General features: G+C 34.0%; 1 protein-coding gene across 4 annotated transcripts in view; it reads right to left on the bottom strand.

Annotated features, from left to right (window-relative positions):
• The window catches only part of ATM (ATM serine/threonine kinase), a 119,235-nt gene that overhangs the window by 94,339 nt on the left and 1,942 nt on the right, over nt 1–22,954 (bottom strand). For all 4 annotated transcript variants that reach the window (XM_074335523.1, XM_074335525.1, XM_074335524.1 and 1 more), the window contains 12 exons: nt 21,725–21,870; nt 18,253–18,417; nt 11,658–11,823; nt 10,759–10,997; nt 9,027–9,190; nt 7,755–7,924; nt 6,127–6,498; nt 5,424–5,618; nt 4,525–4,620; nt 3,056–3,281; nt 1,389–1,514; nt 709–834 (listed from right to left, as the gene is read on the bottom strand). In XM_074335523.1, the coding sequence (XP_074191624.1) occupies nt 709–834; nt 1,389–1,514; nt 3,056–3,281; nt 4,525–4,620; nt 5,424–5,618; nt 6,127–6,498; nt 7,755–7,924; nt 9,027–9,190; nt 10,759–10,997; nt 11,658–11,823; nt 18,253–18,417; nt 21,725–21,870 (2,191 nt within the window). The remainder of the gene's footprint in view (nt 1–708; nt 835–1,388; nt 1,515–3,055; nt 3,282–4,524; nt 4,621–5,423; nt 5,619–6,126; nt 6,499–7,754; nt 7,925–9,026; nt 9,191–10,758; nt 10,998–11,657; nt 11,824–18,252; nt 18,418–21,724; nt 21,871–22,954) is intronic.

Below are 22,954 nucleotides of genomic sequence, written 5' to 3'. Positions count from 1 at the left end.
AGCACATCTTTCATTGTGCAAAACCAATATTAAAGTAAAATACCAGCTAATGACCCTAAACGTAAGCAAGCAATCATTGTAGCTTAGAGTTTATTCTTCCACTTTTCTCTTTCTGCACTTATAACAAAACATAGAAAAACACATTACAAAACCAAAAATACATGCTGATCATACTGATATATGGACATGTACTTAATATTAGCTTTCAAAAATGTATGCAATTATTATCAACACACTGGCCTGGCTCAGCTACCCCTCAGGCCTGCTCCAAAACAAACACTACACACAGTAGCACTCTTTCTACTAAATGTTATGTAAGACTCTCTTGGCAAAAAAAGAGTAATGTACGTGCTGGAATTGTTTATCTGTGTGGCTGCTCACTAGCACTTGTATAGTGGTATGCACATCACATAGCTAACAGTCAACAAATTTTTATTAAATTAATGAAAATATCCTGGGAATAAAAGAGTCACCTCTGTAGTATATAAAAATGGTAAGGTAATCTCAGAAACCTTCTTGAAATGATGGCATTAGTTTCATGAGGAACTCAGATTATCTACTGCTTTATTCTGAATACTACTTTTTATTTACCATTCAATTTAATTTTAAATTAGTGTAAAAAATTATGAATGGACCAAACAAACAATAACACCACCTGGTTATTAACCCCCAGCTAGGTTATACTGTCAAGTAGGAAGAACATCTTACCTTAGTACAGTTACATAAACAGCTTGTACATAGATGCATCATATTTCTCAATGAAACAATTCTAGATTCCTCATTTGTCTTATCTTTAAACAGAGTGATACTTTCTCCTGCACATTGCATCAAAGACTATTAAGAATAAAAGGAAAAATCCAAATTCCAATTAAAATTACAGTTTAATGATTGCTTTTTAAAGTTTTAAAGGTAAAATTAAGTGCTTTAAGAAGTCATACTTAATTTATAGTACAATTAAAAATTATGAACAATTTTTTAAAAAATGTCAAATCTTATACCCCATTCTTACAAATCACACCGCTGACAGAGTGGTAGCTAGAGATGAAAATAAGTTTCATGTTTAGGGCCTACTTGATTAACACTCTTAGTCAAGGGTTCTTTAGATAATTGATCACAGGAAAAACTTTTAAAAGTACAGATAAAAATCAGTATTTTTGGTTATGAGATTAAATTTTAATGTGGTATTATTTCAATTACTATATTTATAGTTGGCTTAAAATAATTTCAAATCTTAAGGACACATAGTATCATTTCTTCTCAGACTGCATAAATGAAAGAGAAAGGGTGAACCTACATAAAAATTTATTTTCCAAATAAATGTGCCAATTTTCCCAAGAATACATTTCATTCAAATTAATCCAGAATTTTATTTGCATGAATTCTCCTACCTTGGCTTTCTGGAATAATTCTGATTTGTATGCTTCCTCTTCAGTGATCATACCCACATAACAATAGCAACCAAGAACACCCACCAAAAGACTTGAACACCGGACAAGCGTTTCTGTATCTGTAGTCTTAAAGTAAAACACAAATAAAACATATATACATAGCTCATAAATAATTTTGAGTACACTATGATTATCTCTTGTAAGGACAAATTTTATATATTAACAAAAGGTCAGTTAATTGAGTGAACAGTGGCATAATTCTGATCATCTCAAAGAAAACATCTAAGAGATCCCTGCAGAGCTGTGATAACCAGGATTCTCAGGAAAAAAGGCAGAAGTATCACCTAATGGCCAAGTAAGATATCTCCTCTTAAACTGACACAGCATACTGAACACATGGCCCTTAAGTATCTGAGGTAGGAAGGAAAGAAAAAAACTGGTCAGAAATAAAGGTCTCTAACTTTAAAACATAAGCAGAAATTAATAAGATTCATAAAGAGCTTCTGAAGAACAAGAACCTAGACTTATTCAGCTCTTTAGACTCCACAGACTGGCACAAATATTTTTGCAAGTAGATATCACTTAGCCAATTACACAGAAGTATGTTAAAAATTTGAAAAGATTACACAGGAAAACAATTTCAGATTTTTTGTTCCTATATTGTAGAAAATGGCATTTTGGGAGAAAACACAGAAGACACTATTATTTTGTAATGAAAGTGGTTACAACTGTAATTGAGAAGAATGTCAGTAATTAAGGATAAGGCAGATGAAACAGGCACACTTCCTTTTTCCGGTTCTTCGGCTCACTATCTCTGGCTACTGAATTCACTCATTTTAGGTTTTATTTTATTCAACAAATATTTTACCATCTACCATGTAACAAGGCACTATGGTAGATACAAAGATACACATATATGTCTGTATATATGCCCTTTAAGGAACTTATAGCATGGTTTAAGAGATATTTATGTATAAAAGACATACACAAATTTCGGTACAAGGAAGATGCTAAGTGTCACTTAAAAATAGAAACAATAAGTACTATTAAAAATTAAAAGATGAATTATTATGGCTGAGATTATCTAAGAAAGGCTTTAACAAGGATTTTGACATGTTGATGATTTGAACATATAGAAATAGGTAGAAAACATGACGGTTTTGGCAAGAGAGTAACACACATGAAGAGAATTTTAAGACGAGAAAGAAAATGATATGAGAAATTACTAGATGACCTCTAAAACATGAGTGACTGCTAGTTCATTTATTACATTTATTAATCACTCATCCTTTTAAGCACCCCCAAAATCTATTAGATCAGTTTCAATTATGTCCTTTTCTGTTACTGTAACATCTCCCTCCACTGTATTGAGAAGTTCTTTTTCATCAAATAATCACTATGCTCAAAACCATTATTATTTTCCGCTAACCCACCCCAAAAATTCTACTGCTTTAGTCTACCAGAATTCTTGGTACAAAAAAAATATCAAATTATTAATTAGTTTTCATTTTTCATGCTGTTTTCCCTACTTACAGACATGTACTGTTGTTCACTGCTTTTAAAATTGTTTCTCACCATCCATAGAGCCTTTCCTGCCCATTTCTGCTTCCTAAAAGTCTACCAAAGTGGAATTAAATACAGGCTTTAGTTCTTTTTGAAAACCTCACCTCAGATGAGTCGTTATTTAGACACTGTTCTGACAATCCCAGAAGATAGCGATCCAGCAATTCCTTGAGATTTTGGTGGACAGAAAAGCCTATACTGGATCGGTGCTTTTCTATAGCACATTCTTTCACAACCGTTAAAAAATCCATTTTGTCAAAAGTAGTCTGAAGAAATAGTTCTTCAACTGCTGAGAATGAAGGCTCTTCTTTATCTTTTTGGTGTTGCTCACTGCAAGAAAGTTAAGATCTTTAATTCATACTCAAACTACCTACTACTTCACCTTCATATAGCAGCAATATTTTACAAATGAAAATATTAACTTAGCGTCTACGTTATTCAAAGACTGTTTATACAATTAATGGATTATTCTTTTAAATGCTTCTCTTCTTTGGACTTTACTATATCAAATTTCGTTATTCAGCAGCAAATTTTACTAATAGATGGACAAAAGAAACACCAGTTACAATCTCAAAGGCAAATTCAGAAAGTATTAAAAACAACACCAGATATAACACATTATCTGAAAACATTTCCCTTTTTTAACCTTTACTTCTCCAAAAATGTAGCATTTTTTTCATCTTATGCTGTCTTGGAGATTAGAAATCTTCACGCCAGTGAGTCATTTTCAGTCATAGTGATAAACATAAGCCTTTGAGTCAATCAACTAAAATGAGGAGTTTAGATTTATTTCTGTTTTCCCTTTCCTGAATTATCATTAGTTTTTAAAGCTAACAGTCAGATTTTATTTAACATATAAAAATGGGTCATCCCTTTAAAGAACTCATTTCACATAATTTTTATGTTCTTAATTCCCCATCATAATCATTTTACTTTTTCCATTAGGAAATGTCACATGTCATACTATAAAGCATTAAAAAATAGTAAACTAGATCTAAATTTACAGAATATAAATTGCAGTCATTGAATTAAAGAAACTTTCCCCTGGCTAACAGTTGTAATTTTTTTTTAAAAGATTTTATTGGGGAAGGGGAACAGAACTTTTTTTTTTTTTTTATTGGGGAACAGTGTGTAGTTCCAGGCCTTTTTTCCAAGTCAAGTTGTTGTCCTTTCAATCTGTTGTGGTGCTGTTCAGCTTCAAGTTGTTGTTCTTTCAGTCTTAGTTGTGGAGGGCACAGCTCAGCTCCAGGTCCAGTTGCCATTACTAGTTGCAGGGGGCGGAGCCCACCATCCCTTGCGGGAGTTGAGGAGTTGAACTGGCAACCTTGTGGTTGAAAGCCCACTGGCCCATGTGGGAATCGAACCGGCAGCCTTTGGAGTTAGGAGCATGGAGCTCTAACCGCCTGAGCCACCGGACCGGCCCCAGTTGTAATTTTTTTAAATTGACCAATTTAGTTCATAATTTTTAGATGCAGCTATTACTACTCTGCTAAAATTATCACCTTTGTAATTAGAACTTAAAATAGATGTAATTAGATCTTAAAATAACACAGAACTCTATTAGATAACATACCATTCTGGCACACTCTGGAAAAAATTCATTGCAGCTTTAGAGTTTTTCATAGTGAGACTCACAAGAATTTTCTCCAGTGCAAGATGAGGAAAATTACTATAAAGGAAAATAAAAATCTTCACTTAAAAGACGAAAAGTCATTTAAAATATTCTTTAAACTTAAATATCCATGTTTGGCTTTAACACTGCCTTCTAAAATTTGGACCCAAAATTAAAATTGCTTTCGTCTATACTGAATTTTTTAACAGCTGAAAGAAGAATTTAAGGAGTATATATTTTATGTTACTATTGTTTTCAGCACTGCCTAGCAGCACAATCATGTCCAATTTTTACAGCTCATTTCTGAAATAAAATAATTATGAAATTAAAGTGAAAGCACTAGGATCCAGGTGTTTGTCCTCCAATCATCCAATTCGAATTACTGATTAGGGAAAGGTTAAGTGGGCAAGCCACTCCTCATCCTAGTGCTTAAGTCCTATTTTGTCTTTTTCTCATTTCTTCCCCTCACTGATTTACACATTTCACCCAGAAATCATACTCTCGTTATGATTTCAGGATACACCGGAGTTGGATATATGTTCAGGTGGACCTATTTACAGAAGATCACAAAAGGACACATAAGTGCTCAAAGAGTTACATACATGTTCTTCATGCACATTCCCCTTATTCGCCTTGTCTAGACAGAGAGACAAGAGCAGAGCAAAAGTTCCTGAACAAAGATCCAGGCACAAAAACACAGACACTGTAAAAACAAAGGGACTATTTACTATCTAGAGCTGGCTTTGTGAAATCCTTCATTATCAATGTGAAATAAAGCTATCTAGTATCAAATAAGTAATAGAGTACACCTTACAAAACAAACCCCCCAAAACAGCAGCATGTGAATAAATTCAAATCACCTGTAAAGAATTGGTGGCAGCTCTGTTCTGTCTTCAAAGTCATCCTCTAACTGATAGAGTAAGAGCCATTTCATTATCAATTCCTTTAAAGAAAAACTTCTATTTACTTCACATATATTCTGCTCCATTCCCATTTTTACAGTTTCTGGAACTACACATATGGTCAGTGCCAAAGTCAAACAGCATACTGCAGGACTGTAATAAAACAAGATGATTAATGTGAAAAGTAACCTCTTTGAGGGGCAGAGATCTTATCTACCTTGTTTACCACAGTGCCAGCAATACCTAGGACAGTGCCTGGCACATGGTGATATATACAAACTTCTGTTGACTAAATGAACACAAAGTTAAAAGTTTGATTGCATTTAAGAAAATTCTTAATTAGAACTGTTTTAAACAGTATTCTGTACTACTGAAAATATAAGGTTTATAAATATTGATCAAACAAGTAATGCATTGTCAGATTACAGATAAAAAAATTTAAACACTTAATTCTTTAAAACTTGCCTTAGTAAACTCTCCACATTTGAAACTAAATTTACATTTATTTATTTATTCTTCCTGGACAAACAACAAGAGCATCTGAAATAGAATTTAACAATCTTTAACTGAAGTTACAAACTCCAAAAATGGGGAAGAGATAGCTACACACACACACAAATATAACAACTGCAAAAACTGATACAATGCATAGTCAACTTACCATGAAGGTTTGCAGGCTGACCCAGTAAATAACTTCCAGAATTCTCTGTCAACCTCAACTAAATGCCCTTGAATTATGGCTCCAAGTAAGCCAAAGTTTTCAGCTTGTATTTGTTCAGAACTTATACTGCGAAAGATAACAGACCAAATTTTAATCCAGAGTTTCAATAAATCTGACTTTTGTGAGCTTTCTAGGTTCGACTTCTTGCCTTGACACAATGCAAATTCTGTAAGGCATCGTAACACATATGGTGTGCGTTCCCCATGTCGTCGTTGAGGAAGAAGCTGGTATAGTATCATCAATAACGGTGACAGCTCACAGTTAGGTAAATTTGCAGGATATTTTGATATTAATTGCGTTGTGATCTGTAACCTAAAAAAAGTATAATTAATTAGAAAAGTATTCAATTCCAGTGACAAGCTGAAAGAAAATAAACATATAGACACAGTACCCTTACAATATCCTAATTACAGTGTCACTATCGTCATTTTCCATACTCCTGTCACAGTACACTGGCTCTTAATTTTTATTAGGCCCTACTTCCTAAAGTGGCAAGATGATTGACAACTTTTTGGCTAGCTGGATAAGCTATCATATTTCTATTACACAAAAACCTGAAAGAATAACTAAATTAGCAATGTTTTATTTCTGATTTATTGCACCTATGTCCCAAAAGTGCCTTTCCTTGGCATTAATTCAGTTGATTCAATAAATACTTGCTGTGAGTTCTCTAGAATGTTTGCTACTCAGGAATAGGAACTTTAACTTATCGTCTCTATATCCCTAATGCTTGGCACACAGCAGGTGTTCAACAAATAACTCTTGACTAAATGGACAAATTAAACAATCTGAAATAGGCACCCTCAACTACAAAAAAAAAAAAAAGAGCTTAAGCAACAGATATCTAAATCAATACGTTTTCCCCTTACAGCTCAATTGTATTTAACCACTCTATCAACATGATAAAAATCAAAAGAACACTAATCACAAAATCTACAAATTTCTAACTGTCCTTAGGCAAGCTGCTTAATCTTTCCTGGTTTCAGTTATCCTTTTAGTAAAGCAAACAGGCTGAACTAGATAGATTCTGAAGATTCCTATCAGACCTAATACTTTGATTTCATGGAATTCCACAACTTATTTAATTAAATAATTGTGAATGCTACATGAAACTAAAAACATAGCAAATAAGAAAAGATAACCTTTTATCATGGCATAAGGTCCAAATTATTCTGTGACTTCTGAATGCTATCTTTAATTTCGTCCTTATCTAATTCTATTGGAAGGTGCTATATATGCAAATCTCTTTGTGTTGGTTGAGGTACACAACTCAGTGAATTCCATAAGGCACACACTCATGATCACCCACCAGGCAGCCATTCTCCCTTCTTCCTTGTTATGGCAATATGCTTAAGAGAGGTGACCCTGTCCCTAGCCCTAACAGATGAGACATAATGGTTGAAATCAATGTATACTGCAAATCACGTTCCCCTTTGTCAGTGACTTGTTTGGGATCAGCCATATCACTAGTTCTGCCCAATTAGATTAAAGGATTCTACTGGAGGTCTTGTGAGAACAATTAAATGAAACGAAGATGACACTGAAAGAGAAAAAAAGCAACATTGTACCAAGGCACGAGTTCAAAATCATTCTGTGACTTCTGAAGATGATCTTTTATTACATCCCAGCCTAATTCTATTTTCCTCTTTTTGCATGGTACACTATTATCACTAAATTCTCTTTGTGTGGTAGTGTAAGACTGAGAAATCTCCAAAGATCTGGTATCTTCATTAAAAACCTGTAAAATAAAAAAAGGAAAACCTGTTTGTTTTTTACATTGCTTTGTTTTCTAATAGTTCATTAGGAAAAAATGTTTCTCCTCAAATGAAGATACAGGGAAGTCATAAAGCAAGAGTAATATATTATAGAAATAAATAAATATGGTAATGTAGTAACAAACATTTTGCATGAGTGCAATGTCGCTCTAAAAAGCAAATATTACCAAGTAAAGTTTTAGTTTTAGTTCCTAATATTTACTAATATTTACTAAGAGCACCAAGATATCTAAAAGTAAAACAAAAACCTCTATTTTCAAAGGAATTAAATCAAATTTAGCATTAAGAAAATATATAACAAGTGAAACTATCTAGGATGTTAATCAAAACCCTGGGAAAAAAAGTTTTACTTAAGAAACATTAAGCCATCAACTGACGAATGGGTGAACAAACAGTAACATGTCCATACAATAGGATAGTATTCAGCGATAAAAAGGAATAAAACACTGATTCATGGTATAACATGAATAAACCTTGAAAACATTATGCTAAGTGAAAGGCAGACACAAAAGGCCACATACTGTATGGTTCCAATTACATGAAATGTTCAAAACAGGCAAAAATCCATAGAGACAGAGAGTAGCTTAGTGGTTGGCTGCTAGGGACTAGAAGAAGTGGGGAAGCAGGACTAACTGCTAATAGGTACAAAGTTTGTTTTGGGGCTGATGGAAATGTTCTAGAATTATTATAAATAGTGGCGATGGGTACACATGTTGAAAATACTAAAAATGACTGAATGGTATATTTTAAAATAGTGAATTTCATGCTATGTGATTTCTAACTCAGTAGAACAAAAAGAAGAAACTTAGGGTTAAACTTACTTCCTATAGATAATCTTTCAAGAATGGAAAAGTTCATCATCAGTTTTCACTATGTTTATATATGCGGAAGAGTTATCTTTTAAGTCAGAAGGGCAATTCTAAATATTTATGGTGTCTTGAAAGGAGTAGTCACATGTACAGAGTAATTTTACAGATTTTTTTTTTTTATCAAAACACAGGTTTTAAAAGCCCAGTATGAGAAAAATTAACAGGAAATTTCAAAATGTAACAAGACCCACTATACCTGGTGACAAACATCTGCCATCAATTCAATCAAGTTTTCCTTGACAGCATAATTACGAGATCCTGAAGAATATTTCCCTCTGCTTCCTATATGACTTATCTCATTAACCAGCAGCTCATATAAGTTGTATAAGATACTTCTCCATTTTCTTGATTCATAAGCACCTGTAATTCAAAAAATTATAACATATATACACTACATTTGTATTGCCAACTGCCACAACACTATTCATCTGTCAAGGTGGAAACATTCAAAGACATCAGGCCCAACCTGCTATTCAGTACTAATTCCTCTTCTGACATCGTTGACAAGCTCTACTTCATAACAGTGTGCATTTCACACTCAGTTAAATGTATTTGTTATAAAATTCTTCCATATTTTGATCTTTCTCTAATCAACTCAAAATCTCATACTTTCTCTAATTTCTACTCTTCCCTGAGGCAAATACAATGAAGACAGCTCCTCTTTTCTATGAGGACCAAGTTCTCCCCATGTCTTCATTGAAGAGAAAAACATTACCAGTTCCTTTAACTAGTTAGTGTATGAACGACATGTTGTTATCCAGAATTCTCATCAACCCAGTCCTCTTGCCCTAGACACACTCCAGTCAACTTATGTCCCTCTTAAAATGTTGACTCTACAAAGTCTGGTGCACATAATAATACTCCAACTGTGATCTGTATGGTGAACAATGAGCTATTACTTCCCACAAAAAACCATGAAATTTATTAATGTAGCCTAAAACTATATTAGTGTTTCTGGCAGCCTCATCCTCCTGCCAATTTTCAATTCATCCTAAATATGCAGTTAACTAAAACGCTACATACATCATATGATTTCCTTATAAGCCTGATTTTCATCCCGGTGAGAGCTATGTGAAAGATGAAAAACTAAGAAAAGCCACCATTCTTTGACTCATGGTAGTTTCATGGGCTACAAATACACCTAACCAAACACACCAGAAGAACTCTTGAAACATACACAGCTACTTTTAATAGAAAGTGGCTGTAAGAGTTCTCCTCTCTTTTACCTGCTATGACTCAATGTAGCATGATTTCTTAGTGGTCATTAAGCTAGCCATGATGAATTGGTCCTTAGGCTAGCACAAGCCCAGAGACAAACGTTGCCTGAGCATGAGGAAACTCATTCAGTTCCACTTCCACCCAATCAAGTTCCTGTCTAGTGAATGGAGCTATACCAAGCACTATTTTCTTGATGAAAGACAAATGCAAAGGAATCAAGGGTGAATGGGTCATTCATTTCTGGTTTTCCCAGCAAACAGAGGCTTGGAGTAGCTATGAGGTTTACGACTGTATGTACGTATCTTCCTTGAGAACTAACTGGCTATTTTCAGTCCACATGCATCTCTTTTGTCTTCTAACAAAAGCACTATGTGAATAAACAAGATCCTGCTTTCTCTAAATTCTTAGTGTGTGTCACATCTCCTAGCAACTAATTATTGCTGCATAAATAGCTCCTAGAGGGAACAGTGTCTCCTATTGGTTTGTATGCTTCATAGCATAACTAAACAAATGGTAAGGCGTAATATGACTTGCTATGACAGCTTCAAATTCTAAAAAAATGTGTGAAAAATATTATCATGACTAATATCCTTACCAAGCACAGCAATCCAGAGGAAGGTCATAACCTCTTAACAAATACAGATTTCATACTTAAGCCTTTATGTTTCAACGAAGAAGCAAATTCAAAACAGTAAAAATTTCCTTTATACCTTTATCTTGGGTTTTGGCTCCCTTTGGATGATGGATATAAATTTGCAGTTGAAATAATTCAATAATTACTTCTTTTAAGGAATCATTAAGTCTGTGCTGAGTCCAAACATACAGCAAAGTAGGAAGAATTTCATCTCCTAATTCACACACTTGAATTCGAAAGTTAACAGCCAAAGTCTTGAGAAAGATAATAAATGCTGCTAAGATATGATTTAGACCTGCAGAGATCTTCTCTTGTCTATGACAGAAAATAAACAGACTCAGCTTGGTATAACCATGGCGGGGGGAATACACAAAGTAAAGACAGTTATGAAGCTGCATGCTGAAAGAAAAGAAAAAAATCTTAATTTTCAAATAACAATAGCCTTAGTTTCAGAACTATTTAGAAAAAAAAAAATCACAGCAGCACTACACAGCAACAAAAAACAGCTCTTATTTGGTGCTGAGAGTACTCCTGTTAGCTCTCTCTGCTACTGAAACACTGTCTAAAATTATACAAAACTGATCTGTAATACCTACCATTTATAAAATGTTTCACGTCATAAACTTGGTAATACCATACAAACTTAAGATAATGATACTTCCAAAATACATTATTTTATTTTATTCTTACCCTCAAAATGGGGTAAATAAAACTACTTATAGGATATTTAGCTTTTCCTGTCATTAGAAAAGCAAGACAGGATCTCCCACTAGAAAGCATCATTTCATATTCTGCATAATGGATATTCAGGAAGTGTTGGACCTGACCAATATTTGCTTTGAGAATCTACCAGCTCTACCATAATAAGCCAATTTTAAAAAATTGGTAGTATTTTTAGTTACTGAATTTAAAACATAGTCTTCCAAGATCAAATGGATTTTCAATATAAAACAAAACAAAAAGAGATTAGATTACCTTGCATTCTGAATAGCCTTTGAAAAAAAATCCAAGAATTTGGAATTTAATCCATCAGTTTGTGAACAGCATCCTTTAGTCACAGCTTGAATTATTCTAGCCACTAAAACTCTATTGATGTCTTGTGAAGGTTTAAGATACAGCTTGAAGTACACAGAGAACAATTCTGAAAAAAACAAATAAAAACGTATTATTTTTTTAAAAAGAAAATCAGCAAATCATTTAACATAAATGTCACAATTCAAATTTCAACAATCCCACATATAAAAAAGATTAAAATTATACTAACTTATATTTAATACAGTAAAAGCATCCCATTAATCTTTCATTGTATTTTATATAAATTACCTTCAAGACAGGAACAACTTCAGTCCGCAGATAACGTAAACACCAGTTTAAGAGCCAGACTTCAGATAAGCTCCTTCTATAATCCTATGTTCCTCCATCTAGGCCTAACAAAGCACTTGACACAGTACACACTCCAGTTTTGTTGTTTTAATGCTGTTTGACTAATAAAGATTTATTTCTCACAGCAATAATAGTAGCCAGGATTCCTTCATTTTTGCATAAATTCCTCAATCTCAAAGGCAACATGAGAGGGACAGGTGACAGGTGCAAATGGGAAGCTACATTACAGAAGAGAAACCCCAAGCTTTTTATAATAAATGGGCTGAAAGCAAACCTGTCCTTTACTCTGCAGGAAGCCATCAATCATGTCTTTCAACTCACTATAGGAACCTTACTATGAACCTCCAGTACAGTGCTGAATAGGAGCGGTGACAGTGAACATGTCTTGCTCCCCATTTCTTTTGTCAAAAGATTTAAATTATGAATACAATTTAAGTTGTAGAACTATCTAGAGTACCTATGCCATATGGGTGAGTTTTGACAGTGTGTAATATTAAGGAATTGGTCCATTTAAATTCAGTTGTCAAATTTACGTGCGTAGATTCACAGGATTTCCTTCTTTCAATAGCTATAGGATCTGCAATTATATCCCATTTCATTCCTAATATCACTAATTTGTGTCTTCTCTCTTTTTATATTAGTCACTCTTGTTAAAGGTTCTAGATTTTATTGATGTTTTCAAAGAATCAGCTTTTTGTTTCACTAATTTTTCTTTATTTTTGTTTTCAAATTTCATTTATTTCTGCCTGATTTAAAGTTTTTGGGTTTGTTTTTCTAGTTTCTTGAGATGGAAGTTCAGATTATTGATTTGAGACCTTTCCTATTTTCTAATGTAGACAATTAATGCTATAAACTACCCTCTCAGCATATCTTTAATTGCATTCCACAAATTTTGGTATGTAGTAACTTCCATTTTCATCCAGTTCTAAATATACTTTGATTTTGAGACATTTCCTTCATGAATTATTTAAAAGTATTGTTCATTTAAACAAAACTATTGGTCCTTTTCACAAAAATATTATGAAGGCAACAGAGTTCTATGACAGAAAGTAAAAAGAGTGACAAATTTAGAAAGAGCAATCAGAAAACGGCAGTGACATTTAAGTTGAGACCTAAAGTATGAGAAGAAAACAGCCATACAGAAGGTAGCCTTGACAAGAGAAGGACAAATGCCACAAAGCAAGAGCTTGCTCTCTCTGAAGTGTGTGAGATGATCCATACCAGTGTCAGAACGAAATATTGTAACTCTTATTTTTTTAATTAAAATTACAAACAAAAATTAAGATTTACTGATATTTAATACAGATATTAACAATGGCCACTTTAAAAGACAGTTTGGCAGTTTCTTACAAAACGAAACATACTTTCACCATACAATCCAGCAATCACACTGCTTGGTATTTACCCAAATGATCTGAAAACTTATCTGTATACAGATATTTATAGCAGCTTTATTCATAATTGCCAAATTTAAATGCATATCCAAATGTCTTTCAGTAAGTGAATGGATAATTAAACTGTGGTACAATCCAGAAGTATTATTCAGTGCTAAAAAGAAATGAGCTATCAAGGCATGAAAAGACATGGATGAAAGTTAAATGCATATAACTAAGTGAAAGAAGCCAATCTAAAAACACCACATACGAGTACTATCTGACTCCAATTATATGACATTCTGGAAAAGTCAAAGCTATGGAGATAGTAAAATCACTGGTTGGTAGGAATAGGGTAAGGGAGGGATAAAAAAGTGGAGCACAAAGGATTTTTAGGGCAGTCAACCTAATCTGTATGGTACTATAATGATGGATACATGTCATTACACATTTGCCAAAGCCTATAGAATATACAACACCAAGAGTGGCCCTGATGTAAACTGTAAACTATGTGTATTATGAGGTGTCAGTGTAGGTTCACTGATGGAAACGAAGTTACCACTTTAGTGCAGGATGTTAACAGTGGGTAAGACTGTGCGTGTTTGAGGTTAGGGGGGTATATGGGAACTCCACACTTTCAGGTTAATTTTGCTGTGAATTTACAACTGCTCTGAAAAAAATACAGTCTGTTTTAAAAAAAAGTTTGGAAATCACTTGGTCAGAGAATCTAAGTATGGCCACTGCAGCTACAGAACAGAAATTAGAAGGATGCAAGTGGGCTGTTGAGTTAAAAGGTCCGACAGGTAGGCAGAAGCGATTCCAAGGCCTGGAAGAGGAGTCCACATTTCATATGAGGTGTGCAGGAAAGCCACTAAAAGTTTTCAACTTTTCTTCCTACCTTATTAGAAAAACTATCTTCTTCCTTGTAATAGTTCTACCGTAGGTCTCTTGCTTTGGAGCCCCTTCTCAGGAAACATACATAATCAATTTTCTGTGTATTCACCACTCTCTCTACTAAGCCCTTCCAATTATATTTATATATATTCCAGTCACTCTCATCTTTAACAGAACTCTTTCCCTTCCCCTTACAACCAAAGCTTTTGAAAAGTGTTATCTGTAATTGCTAAACCACTTCCTCACTTGTCACTCATGCTTTCACACCAGTCCTTTATAGAATTGAACACCATCAACCAACTGGCTCTAAGTAACAATGTGGATCCTGACAAAGAAGATACCTACCAAGAAGGGTCCTGGTGGCTAACTAAGCTCAAGTTTAAAAACAGAGCCTATAGCTGTTTCTAAACAGGGGCCTCTCACACAAACTGCACTTCAGGGAGAAGCCTGCACTGAATTGCCTGCCTGCAATGTGCTCTTGCCATCTGAACCAGCCATTATAAAGGAGTTCCTGGAATCCTATTTCAACCAGTAGGATGGAGACTTTCCCTAATCAATGGGAGCTGTGCAGCTACAACGCTATTAGCACCTTCACCAACCAATCAGAGCAGCTCCATTCTGACCAATCAAGACAGTGCTTTTGGGACCAATCAAACTACAAAGATTTGGAGTCCTCATTTGCACGAGGATGGACCAGGGACAGGGACTTCTCTCTGTACAAGTCAGCTCCTATCAGAGAGTGTGATTTCCCTTTCCACTGAAGGTTGTGTTTCCCCAGCTGGAGCTGTAACACTGAAGATGAAACACCAAAGACGCCTCGCCAGAGTGGAGCTGAGCAGAGCAGAGCTGTCTAGATGGAGAGGGGCCTCGCCTCTGGGCCGCTTCAGGGCCACCTCACAGCCGTGCTGCTTTATAACTGAGCTGTAACATTACTGAGCTGTTCCACAGCGGTGCTGTTCTCAGAGCAGTGCTGTGTAATAACTGAGCTATTTGCACTGAGCAAAATTTCCTTCTTCACCACACCCCAAAGTGGAGATTCTTGTTGGCATTGAATTGGTACCAATGAGCATAGGTTGACACCATTTCTACAATAATTAACCCAATGATGGCAGATACACATTCTTTCAAATGCATATGGAACACTCAACAAAGTGCACCTTATTCTGAATCATAAAAGAAATCAAAACAATTATAAATAATTTAGAGTACAAAAATTTATGTTCTCTACCATAATGTAATTAGACTGGAAACCATAAAAAAAAAAAAATTCCCCAAACAATTGGAAATTAAACAACACATTTCCAAATAATCCATGAGTCAAAGAGGAACTCTCAAAAAAAAAATTTAAAAAAAATTAGAACATATTTTGAATTGAAAAAAAAGAAAATACTGTCACAATTTGTGACACATGACTAAAGCAGTGTTTAGAGAAAAACTTATCATACCTAATGCATGTTAGGAAAGAAGCTCTCAAACCAATGATCTAAGCTTCTGCCTTAAGAAACTAGAGAACAAATTAAACCCCAAACAGAAGGAACTAATAAGAAGATCAAAAATCAATAATGAAAGAGGCAATATCACTACAGAGCCTACACACATTAAAAGGATAAGGCAATAACGTTCAAGAACTTTATGCTCATACATCCAACAACTTAGGTGAACTGTACAAATTCTAAAAACAAATTATCAAAAGTCTCTGAAAAACAGGTATGTAAACTAAATAATCCTGTACTATCAAAGAAATTGAATTTATAGTTAAAAATCTTCCAACATCAATCTCCAAATTCAATCCAATAATATATCAATTGGATAACACATCTTGCCCTAGTGGGGTATATATGCCAGGAACACAAGGTTGACTCAACCTGTGAAAAATCCATCAACATAATTCAACACATCAATAACAGACTGAAGAAACAAAAACCACACAATTATCTCAACAGATGCAGAAAAAATTTTAACAAAATTCAACATCCATTCCTGATAAAAAACAATAAGCAACTACAAATAGAAGTAAACATCCTCAACCTGTAGTGACCCTCAGTATAAAACGCTGACATCTTTAAATAAAAAAAAGACCTAAAATAAATAAACAAATAAACAAACCTAAATAAATGGAAATATACCATGTTCATGGATTGTACGATTGTTAATATATCTATTCTTCCCAAATTGTTCAACAGATTCAGTGTAATCCCTATCAAAATCCCAGCACGGTTTTTTTGTAGAAATCAACAAGCTGATTCCAAAATTTATATGGAAATGTTAGTTCAGTCTTAGGCCATCTTCTTTCACTCTGAACTCTTTCCCTAAACAATCTCATTAATAGCCATAGCTTCAATCAATACCACTACCAAATATATATTTTGAATGTAAGCTTTACTTCTGGAGCAGAGTCCTCATTAGAGAAGGAGTTACAGAGAAGGGAGCTAACTGAAAAATAAATTTAACAAAAAAGTTGATTATTAGAATAGCAGTTTGCTTAAAAATGAAAAGAGGATTTCAGAAAACATGCCAGATGATGGAATCATAGTAAGGAGACCAAAGGAAGGACTGCCATTGTTTCAGTGAGAGCCATTATTAAAATCTGCAAATATCCTAAATATTTAGGATGGACCACTTTGGTGAGAGACTTCTCTGAGTACTCCAGGTATCACTGGCCTATGTTTGGGATACAGTCTCCCTTATGGTCAGAGCAACATCAAAGACCCCAGGCAATGCCTTAGAAATTGATGCAACAGTTGAGAAGGCCTTTATTCATGTGGGAAGAGTAGAATGTAATGCAGGGCACTGATTAGGTCATGGTTTTATGGTTCTTATACATCTCATTTTGAAATGATAAACTCACAGTAAAGAACAGAATGTCTTTTAATTACCACAATTTACCTTGAATATTTTTCAAAGAGAATACTGAGTTTCTAAATTGTCGGAGGTGGTTTTATTAGAAGACTTGGACATCTGGCTTAAAATCACCTTGTTACAGCGAAATCCCATTTTCACCCATTAAACCCATTTAGACCCAGAAATGCTCCACCTTTGAAATCAATAAACTCAAATGTTTCACTCTCTGACTATTAACTTCCTTCCTTTGTGGTCTTTCAGTAACTCTCACCTAAAAACTGTCAACAACACTAGAATCCTTCCTGGCACCCATCAAACCCATTCAGACCCAGAAATGTTCTACCTTCAAAATTAATAAACTCAAATATTTCAGTCTCTGACCGTAACTTCCTTTGTGGTCTCTCAGTACCTCTCACATGCAAATTGTCAACAACACTAGAGTCCTCCCTGGCACCCAATTCTACTTATCTTGTAAGTCACTGGATCCTATATCCTATAGGTCCTATACAGGACCCACTGTGTCCTAAATATCCTAGTCTAACACTTTTGGTTTCCATTACCTTACCAGTGACCTGCTCACTGACTAATCCAATGGAAACTTTTGTGTCTTATCATTTGTACAACACTTAAAATGTCACACCCCTTCCAACTTGAAATTCTCTTGCTTTCACTTTTATGATACAACTCTCGCTTGGTTTTCTTCTCTCTACTTTAATCATGGTTGATTTTATGTGTCACTGATCTGTGAAGTCGCTGCCCCCAAGCATGTCTATATCATAATGCATCATAATGCATGGTTTTTTTCTGCCCCTAGACTGTCAAGTCCTTGAGGATAGTGGATGGCATCTTTCAATTCTGTAATTCCAGATAGTAAGCACCTAATATAAATTATCGGTGACAATAATTTAGGAAATATATAATAAATGTAAATTTAGAGTCAGATTCTGTAACCATTTAATTTTACTAAAGTACTGTTAAACTGTGATACAGTTTAGGGATACAAATAGACTCCAACTGCTCTTTTGGTAAAATACCATTTCACAGGGAAAAATTCACTAAGAACAAACTTTAAAACATACCTAGCCACTGTTGCTGAGATATTTCACACCAGTATTTTCTCACTGAAAGAATGTCCTTGAGCAATATGTTGCTACAATCAGCTCCATAAACAGCGCCATTAGATGAATCTTTCACTGTGTCCATGACATAATTCAAGAGTTCTTGACATTTTAGCCTGGGTGCTCCTATTTAAACATAAACAAATAAATAAAAATATGTAAATCCTTGGAAAATTATTTAAGAAATGGCAACTATACAAATAATGCCTTTTGGTAAATTACTATTAACTGACCTCCTTCTCATATAGCACGGATTAGCAAACTATACCCATGGGCAAAATTCTGCAAGCCACATGTGTTTGGAAATAAAGCTTAACTAGACCACAGCCATGTCCATTCATTTATGTATTGTCTATGTCTACTCTCAGACTAAAAAAGCAGTGTTGAGTGGTTGAGATAGAAACTTACGTAGCCTACAAAGTCAAAAACATTTACTATCTGGTCCCTTTACAAAAAAGTTTACCAACATCTGTACGAATATATAGCAAAACAATCATTCATTCTATCCTTAATAATTCACAATTTCTGGCATTAGATCTAAAATGAATCAAAGTTACTTGGTAATTTTTATAAAGAATTAAATAACAAAAGATTATACCGAGGATTGAAAAAAAGATTATAAGGATATTTACTATGAAAAGAAAAATTACTTCCAAGTCCTATAACAGAATTTAGAGTACACATGTATTTAAAGTTGTAATTTTTAGTTTTATTTACTAGAGGTTCTGAAAATTCAGCATTAATGGATATATCCTTGAAGGCAACAAAAGCATATTTAAAAATTCTTATTTTGAGCAAACCATATTGATGTCTCAGCCAAAATTTTGTATTTCAACGTTAACAATCTTAAAATCATACAGAACATTTTTGTTATAAGCAATGAGCAGGGCGCTGCAAGTCTTTACATATATTTGAATATATTCCAGTTTAGAATTTTCTTATGATGAGACTAGTTATATTGAGGCTTCTCAATATAACTAGTTCTCAATATAACGAAATGCTAAATTAGTATACATGAATAGAACTGGACAATCATTTTTACTTAAGGCTTATATCATAATTTTCGGCTTCTGGACAACGATGAAATGCACAATCATATGATCCTTCGCCGCAACACTTATGCATGTCTCTCTTCCAGTCCTTATAACATTTTCTTATCTATAACATGTTATATTATCACATCCTTAGGAAAGGAATTAATCTCTATATCCCAACATCTAGCCCAGTGACTGCTCTATAGTAGATGGTTAATAAACATCTGGTGAAAACCACATAAATTCCGTTTCCCCGAAAATAAGACTAGCCGGACATTAAGCTCTAATGCATGGTCTTATATTAATTTTTGCTCCAAAAGACACATTAGAGCCAATTGTCCGGATAAATCTTATTTTCGGGGAAACATGGTTAATATCAGGATGAAATCATATTTCCCTATGACTTTAATCTCAATATATTTCCTTCCTCTGCCAAATTTGAGAAATGCTTCAAAAATTATGCTGACATTCTTTTCTAAAGAATCTGACTCAAAAGGGCAACTAAATTGGCTGCAGAGACTTTATAGAACATCATGAAACTTAACAGCTGGATTTTGTATTCTCTAGAATGTCTGGGCTCTGTCTGCGTAGCAGCAGACAAATCCCTACATAAAGGAATGAACAATATTTGCTTACTGGTTCCTTCCCAGCTGCCTCTTTTTTCCTAATATTTGTTTCTTTTTTTCATCGTATTTTTGATGTCAAGTAAGTTTGGCAAAGTCTGGACCTGTGTGTGTTTAAATTCCCATCAACCCTCCAATCCTTGGAAAACACCAATTGAAGCAGTGAGATGACATGATAGTAGTGCCCCAGTTTTGGTCTAAGATTAAAGATGTTTAAATTACAAAGTCAAATTTAAATGGAAGCCTTAAATAAAAACACCACTTTTCAACCATTAAATAATCTTACATTGATAATTTCATCCAGTCATGCTTGTAAACCAACATATTGATACCTTCATACATTTTCAAAAGTGACCTCCACTGCTAATTTTGCAATTGAAGGTTTTATTCACTGTAAAGTCAAACGATAAGTGGCAAACTTCTCTGGTGGACTACAAATGGGCTTGGTATCTCTCTCAATCACTCACAAACTTTATAAAAACATATAAAGATCTACAAAGAACCCAGTGTTAGTGGCTAGGAATACAAATTTTAATGGATGCAGGGCTATCATACAGGGCAAAAGCAGGTGCAGAATATTTCAGTGTAGCTTTCCCTTGTGTCTGCTGGAGTCTCTGATGAGGGCTTACAGCCATCCACACAAACTGGCATCGCAGGGGATCTGGAAAACTAAATTTTTGCTGAACCATGGATTAAACTCAAGTTTACACCTCTATTTTGAAATATCACTCACTAAGAATCTATGTCCTGCTACTTAATGTTTACAAATATTCGGCTTTTCTGATTCTAAAACTAAACTTGGTATTACAAAGCCATAGGCTTATCTCTGAAGAGTAAACAAAGTCTAAGCCCAAGAGTCCCAATACAAACATTTCTACTTCAGTTTTTCAGCATTACATGAAGCCGACTTCATTACATAAGCCTACTAGATCCTGCATTTTGGTTCCAAATATATCAAAATATCAACTATAGAAATTCAACGGGAGCTATGGCTTATCACGAACAACAAAGAACTTCATATTTTTTTTTAAATCAGTAAAAAAATACCAAGTTCTTTTTTTTTGCTCTTGACAAGCACAGTGTTAAATGTGTGGGTTTTGATTGCCAAGAAAGCGAATGTAATGTTAGAATGAATTAGTAAAAGTATAGAATAAAAGATATGAAGTCCTGCTCCACCCTGTACCACTCAGAATATACCTACAAGATGGAGTCCCATACTTTAGGAGATATAACTAATTTGAAGAATATTCAGAAGAAAGTGACACAAAAACTAGGTCATATGCACTAAAGCAAGTAGATCTGTTTAGCATAGAGAAGAGGACTTAGGGGAAATATAGCTAACTCCAAATATCTTAAAAAATGTCATACTGAAGAAATTGATTAGAATTTTTCTGTATTATCTCAGAAGGTAGAGGAAGTAACAAAAGGAGGCAGGTTTTGTTATTATTAAAGGTATTCAAAGACAGAACAGAAAAACCTCAAAAGGTATATTTAACCATTATGGCTACCTAAGTGCTAAGGTCATGAAGAGGGGATCCAAGAAGAATAGGTAGTTGAAATAATTTTTAATCCTTTCAACCTTAAGATTCCATGTTTACATAAATTCCTCCAAATATTTGAACCTATATTAAAAATAGGGTTTTTAAAAAACCGTTATTTAAAAACCGTTCTGTGTACTAGAAATTAGAGTTAGCCCTCAACTTTTACCTCACCATATTCAGACCAAACTTATACAACAATAACCTTTTAAGCCAATTATAATAATACAGCACCTACTTTTATTTGCACATTTGATGAAGTATTTGACCAAGCTACTGATTTCTTGCATCCTTTTCTGCCTGGTGGCTTGTGTTGAGGCTGATACATTTGGTTTTGCTGTTTTCAGACTTTCTGTTTCTTTCTGAATATATCTTTGTAAGAATCTTCAAGAAAACAAAATAGAATTTCAGAAACTCATTAAATGCTTAAATAATTATAACAGTTTCAAAAAATCCTTCATGCCATCATAAAGAGCATCTTTTAAACCATGTTGCTTTAATCAATGTATCAGCTAAATGAAATAATCAAATTTCTTTTTCAAGGCTTAAGCCCCGAGTATCAAGTTAAAGTCTGGTCTGCAGAGCTCTTAATCTGTGACCTCCATGATTTTCTATTGCTTTACTGCCTGCTTTCTCTTTTATCATTAAAAGCTTGCAGTACAATTAACGGCTCTTAATTCTCTCACCTCTTGCTGTTATTCTGTACATGACCCAACTCTTCCCTAGGCAGCGGGTAACATTTCTAGCATTTAAATGAAGCCTGCCTAGAAGATATTCATGATTAATTGGGAGTTCCAGGTGTATATTTGGCCTACCTGATCAGCCTATTCAAAAGAGTATTCATCTTTAAATAATATCTATATTTGTGGTATCTGAAATAAACTAAGGAACCAGTGGAAAAGAAGCATGAATTTATCATGTTTTCAGCCCTGAAATCTGTAACAATCTAGTACCAAATAAGATGTAAAAAAATAAAATAGATTATCTGTCCTAAATTCTCAGGAACAATACTCATACTTCCTTTTGACTGCATATGCTATTTCAAGTTACTAAGTATTCTACACTAATTTAAAATATTTTATTCATCTTTCCTAAGTCTTCCAATCTATTTCTAGTTATAAATGGACTTCATAGTTAAAAACTGGCTTAATGTAAAAATGTATCAATTCTATTTGACAGTCCAGTCCAATGCCTGAGCTCTGTTTGTTTTTTAAATTGCATTCATATGAAATTATTCTAAAATTCCTTTTAATGTTTTATTATAATTTAACATCTGGCAATTATTTAGAGCAATATTTAAAGATGTCAAAGTAATAATAAAGCAACTTACAACTTTATTCTCTAATTTAAAATAAAGTCTTATGAACTAACTGATATGAAAGGAATTCTCTAATCTTGAGTGAGACATGTCTAAGACATTTTATTGAACAAATGATTTAAAATTACTGTCTATATAAACACCTTTTAA

This window comes from Rhinolophus sinicus, linkage group LG06 (genome assembly GCF_036562045.2).
Source record: "Rhinolophus sinicus isolate RSC01 linkage group LG06, ASM3656204v1, whole genome shotgun sequence".
NCBI lineage: Eukaryota > Metazoa > Chordata > Mammalia > Chiroptera > Rhinolophidae > Rhinolophus > Rhinolophus sinicus.
This window is presented reverse-complemented; position numbering and strand designations above follow the sequence as displayed.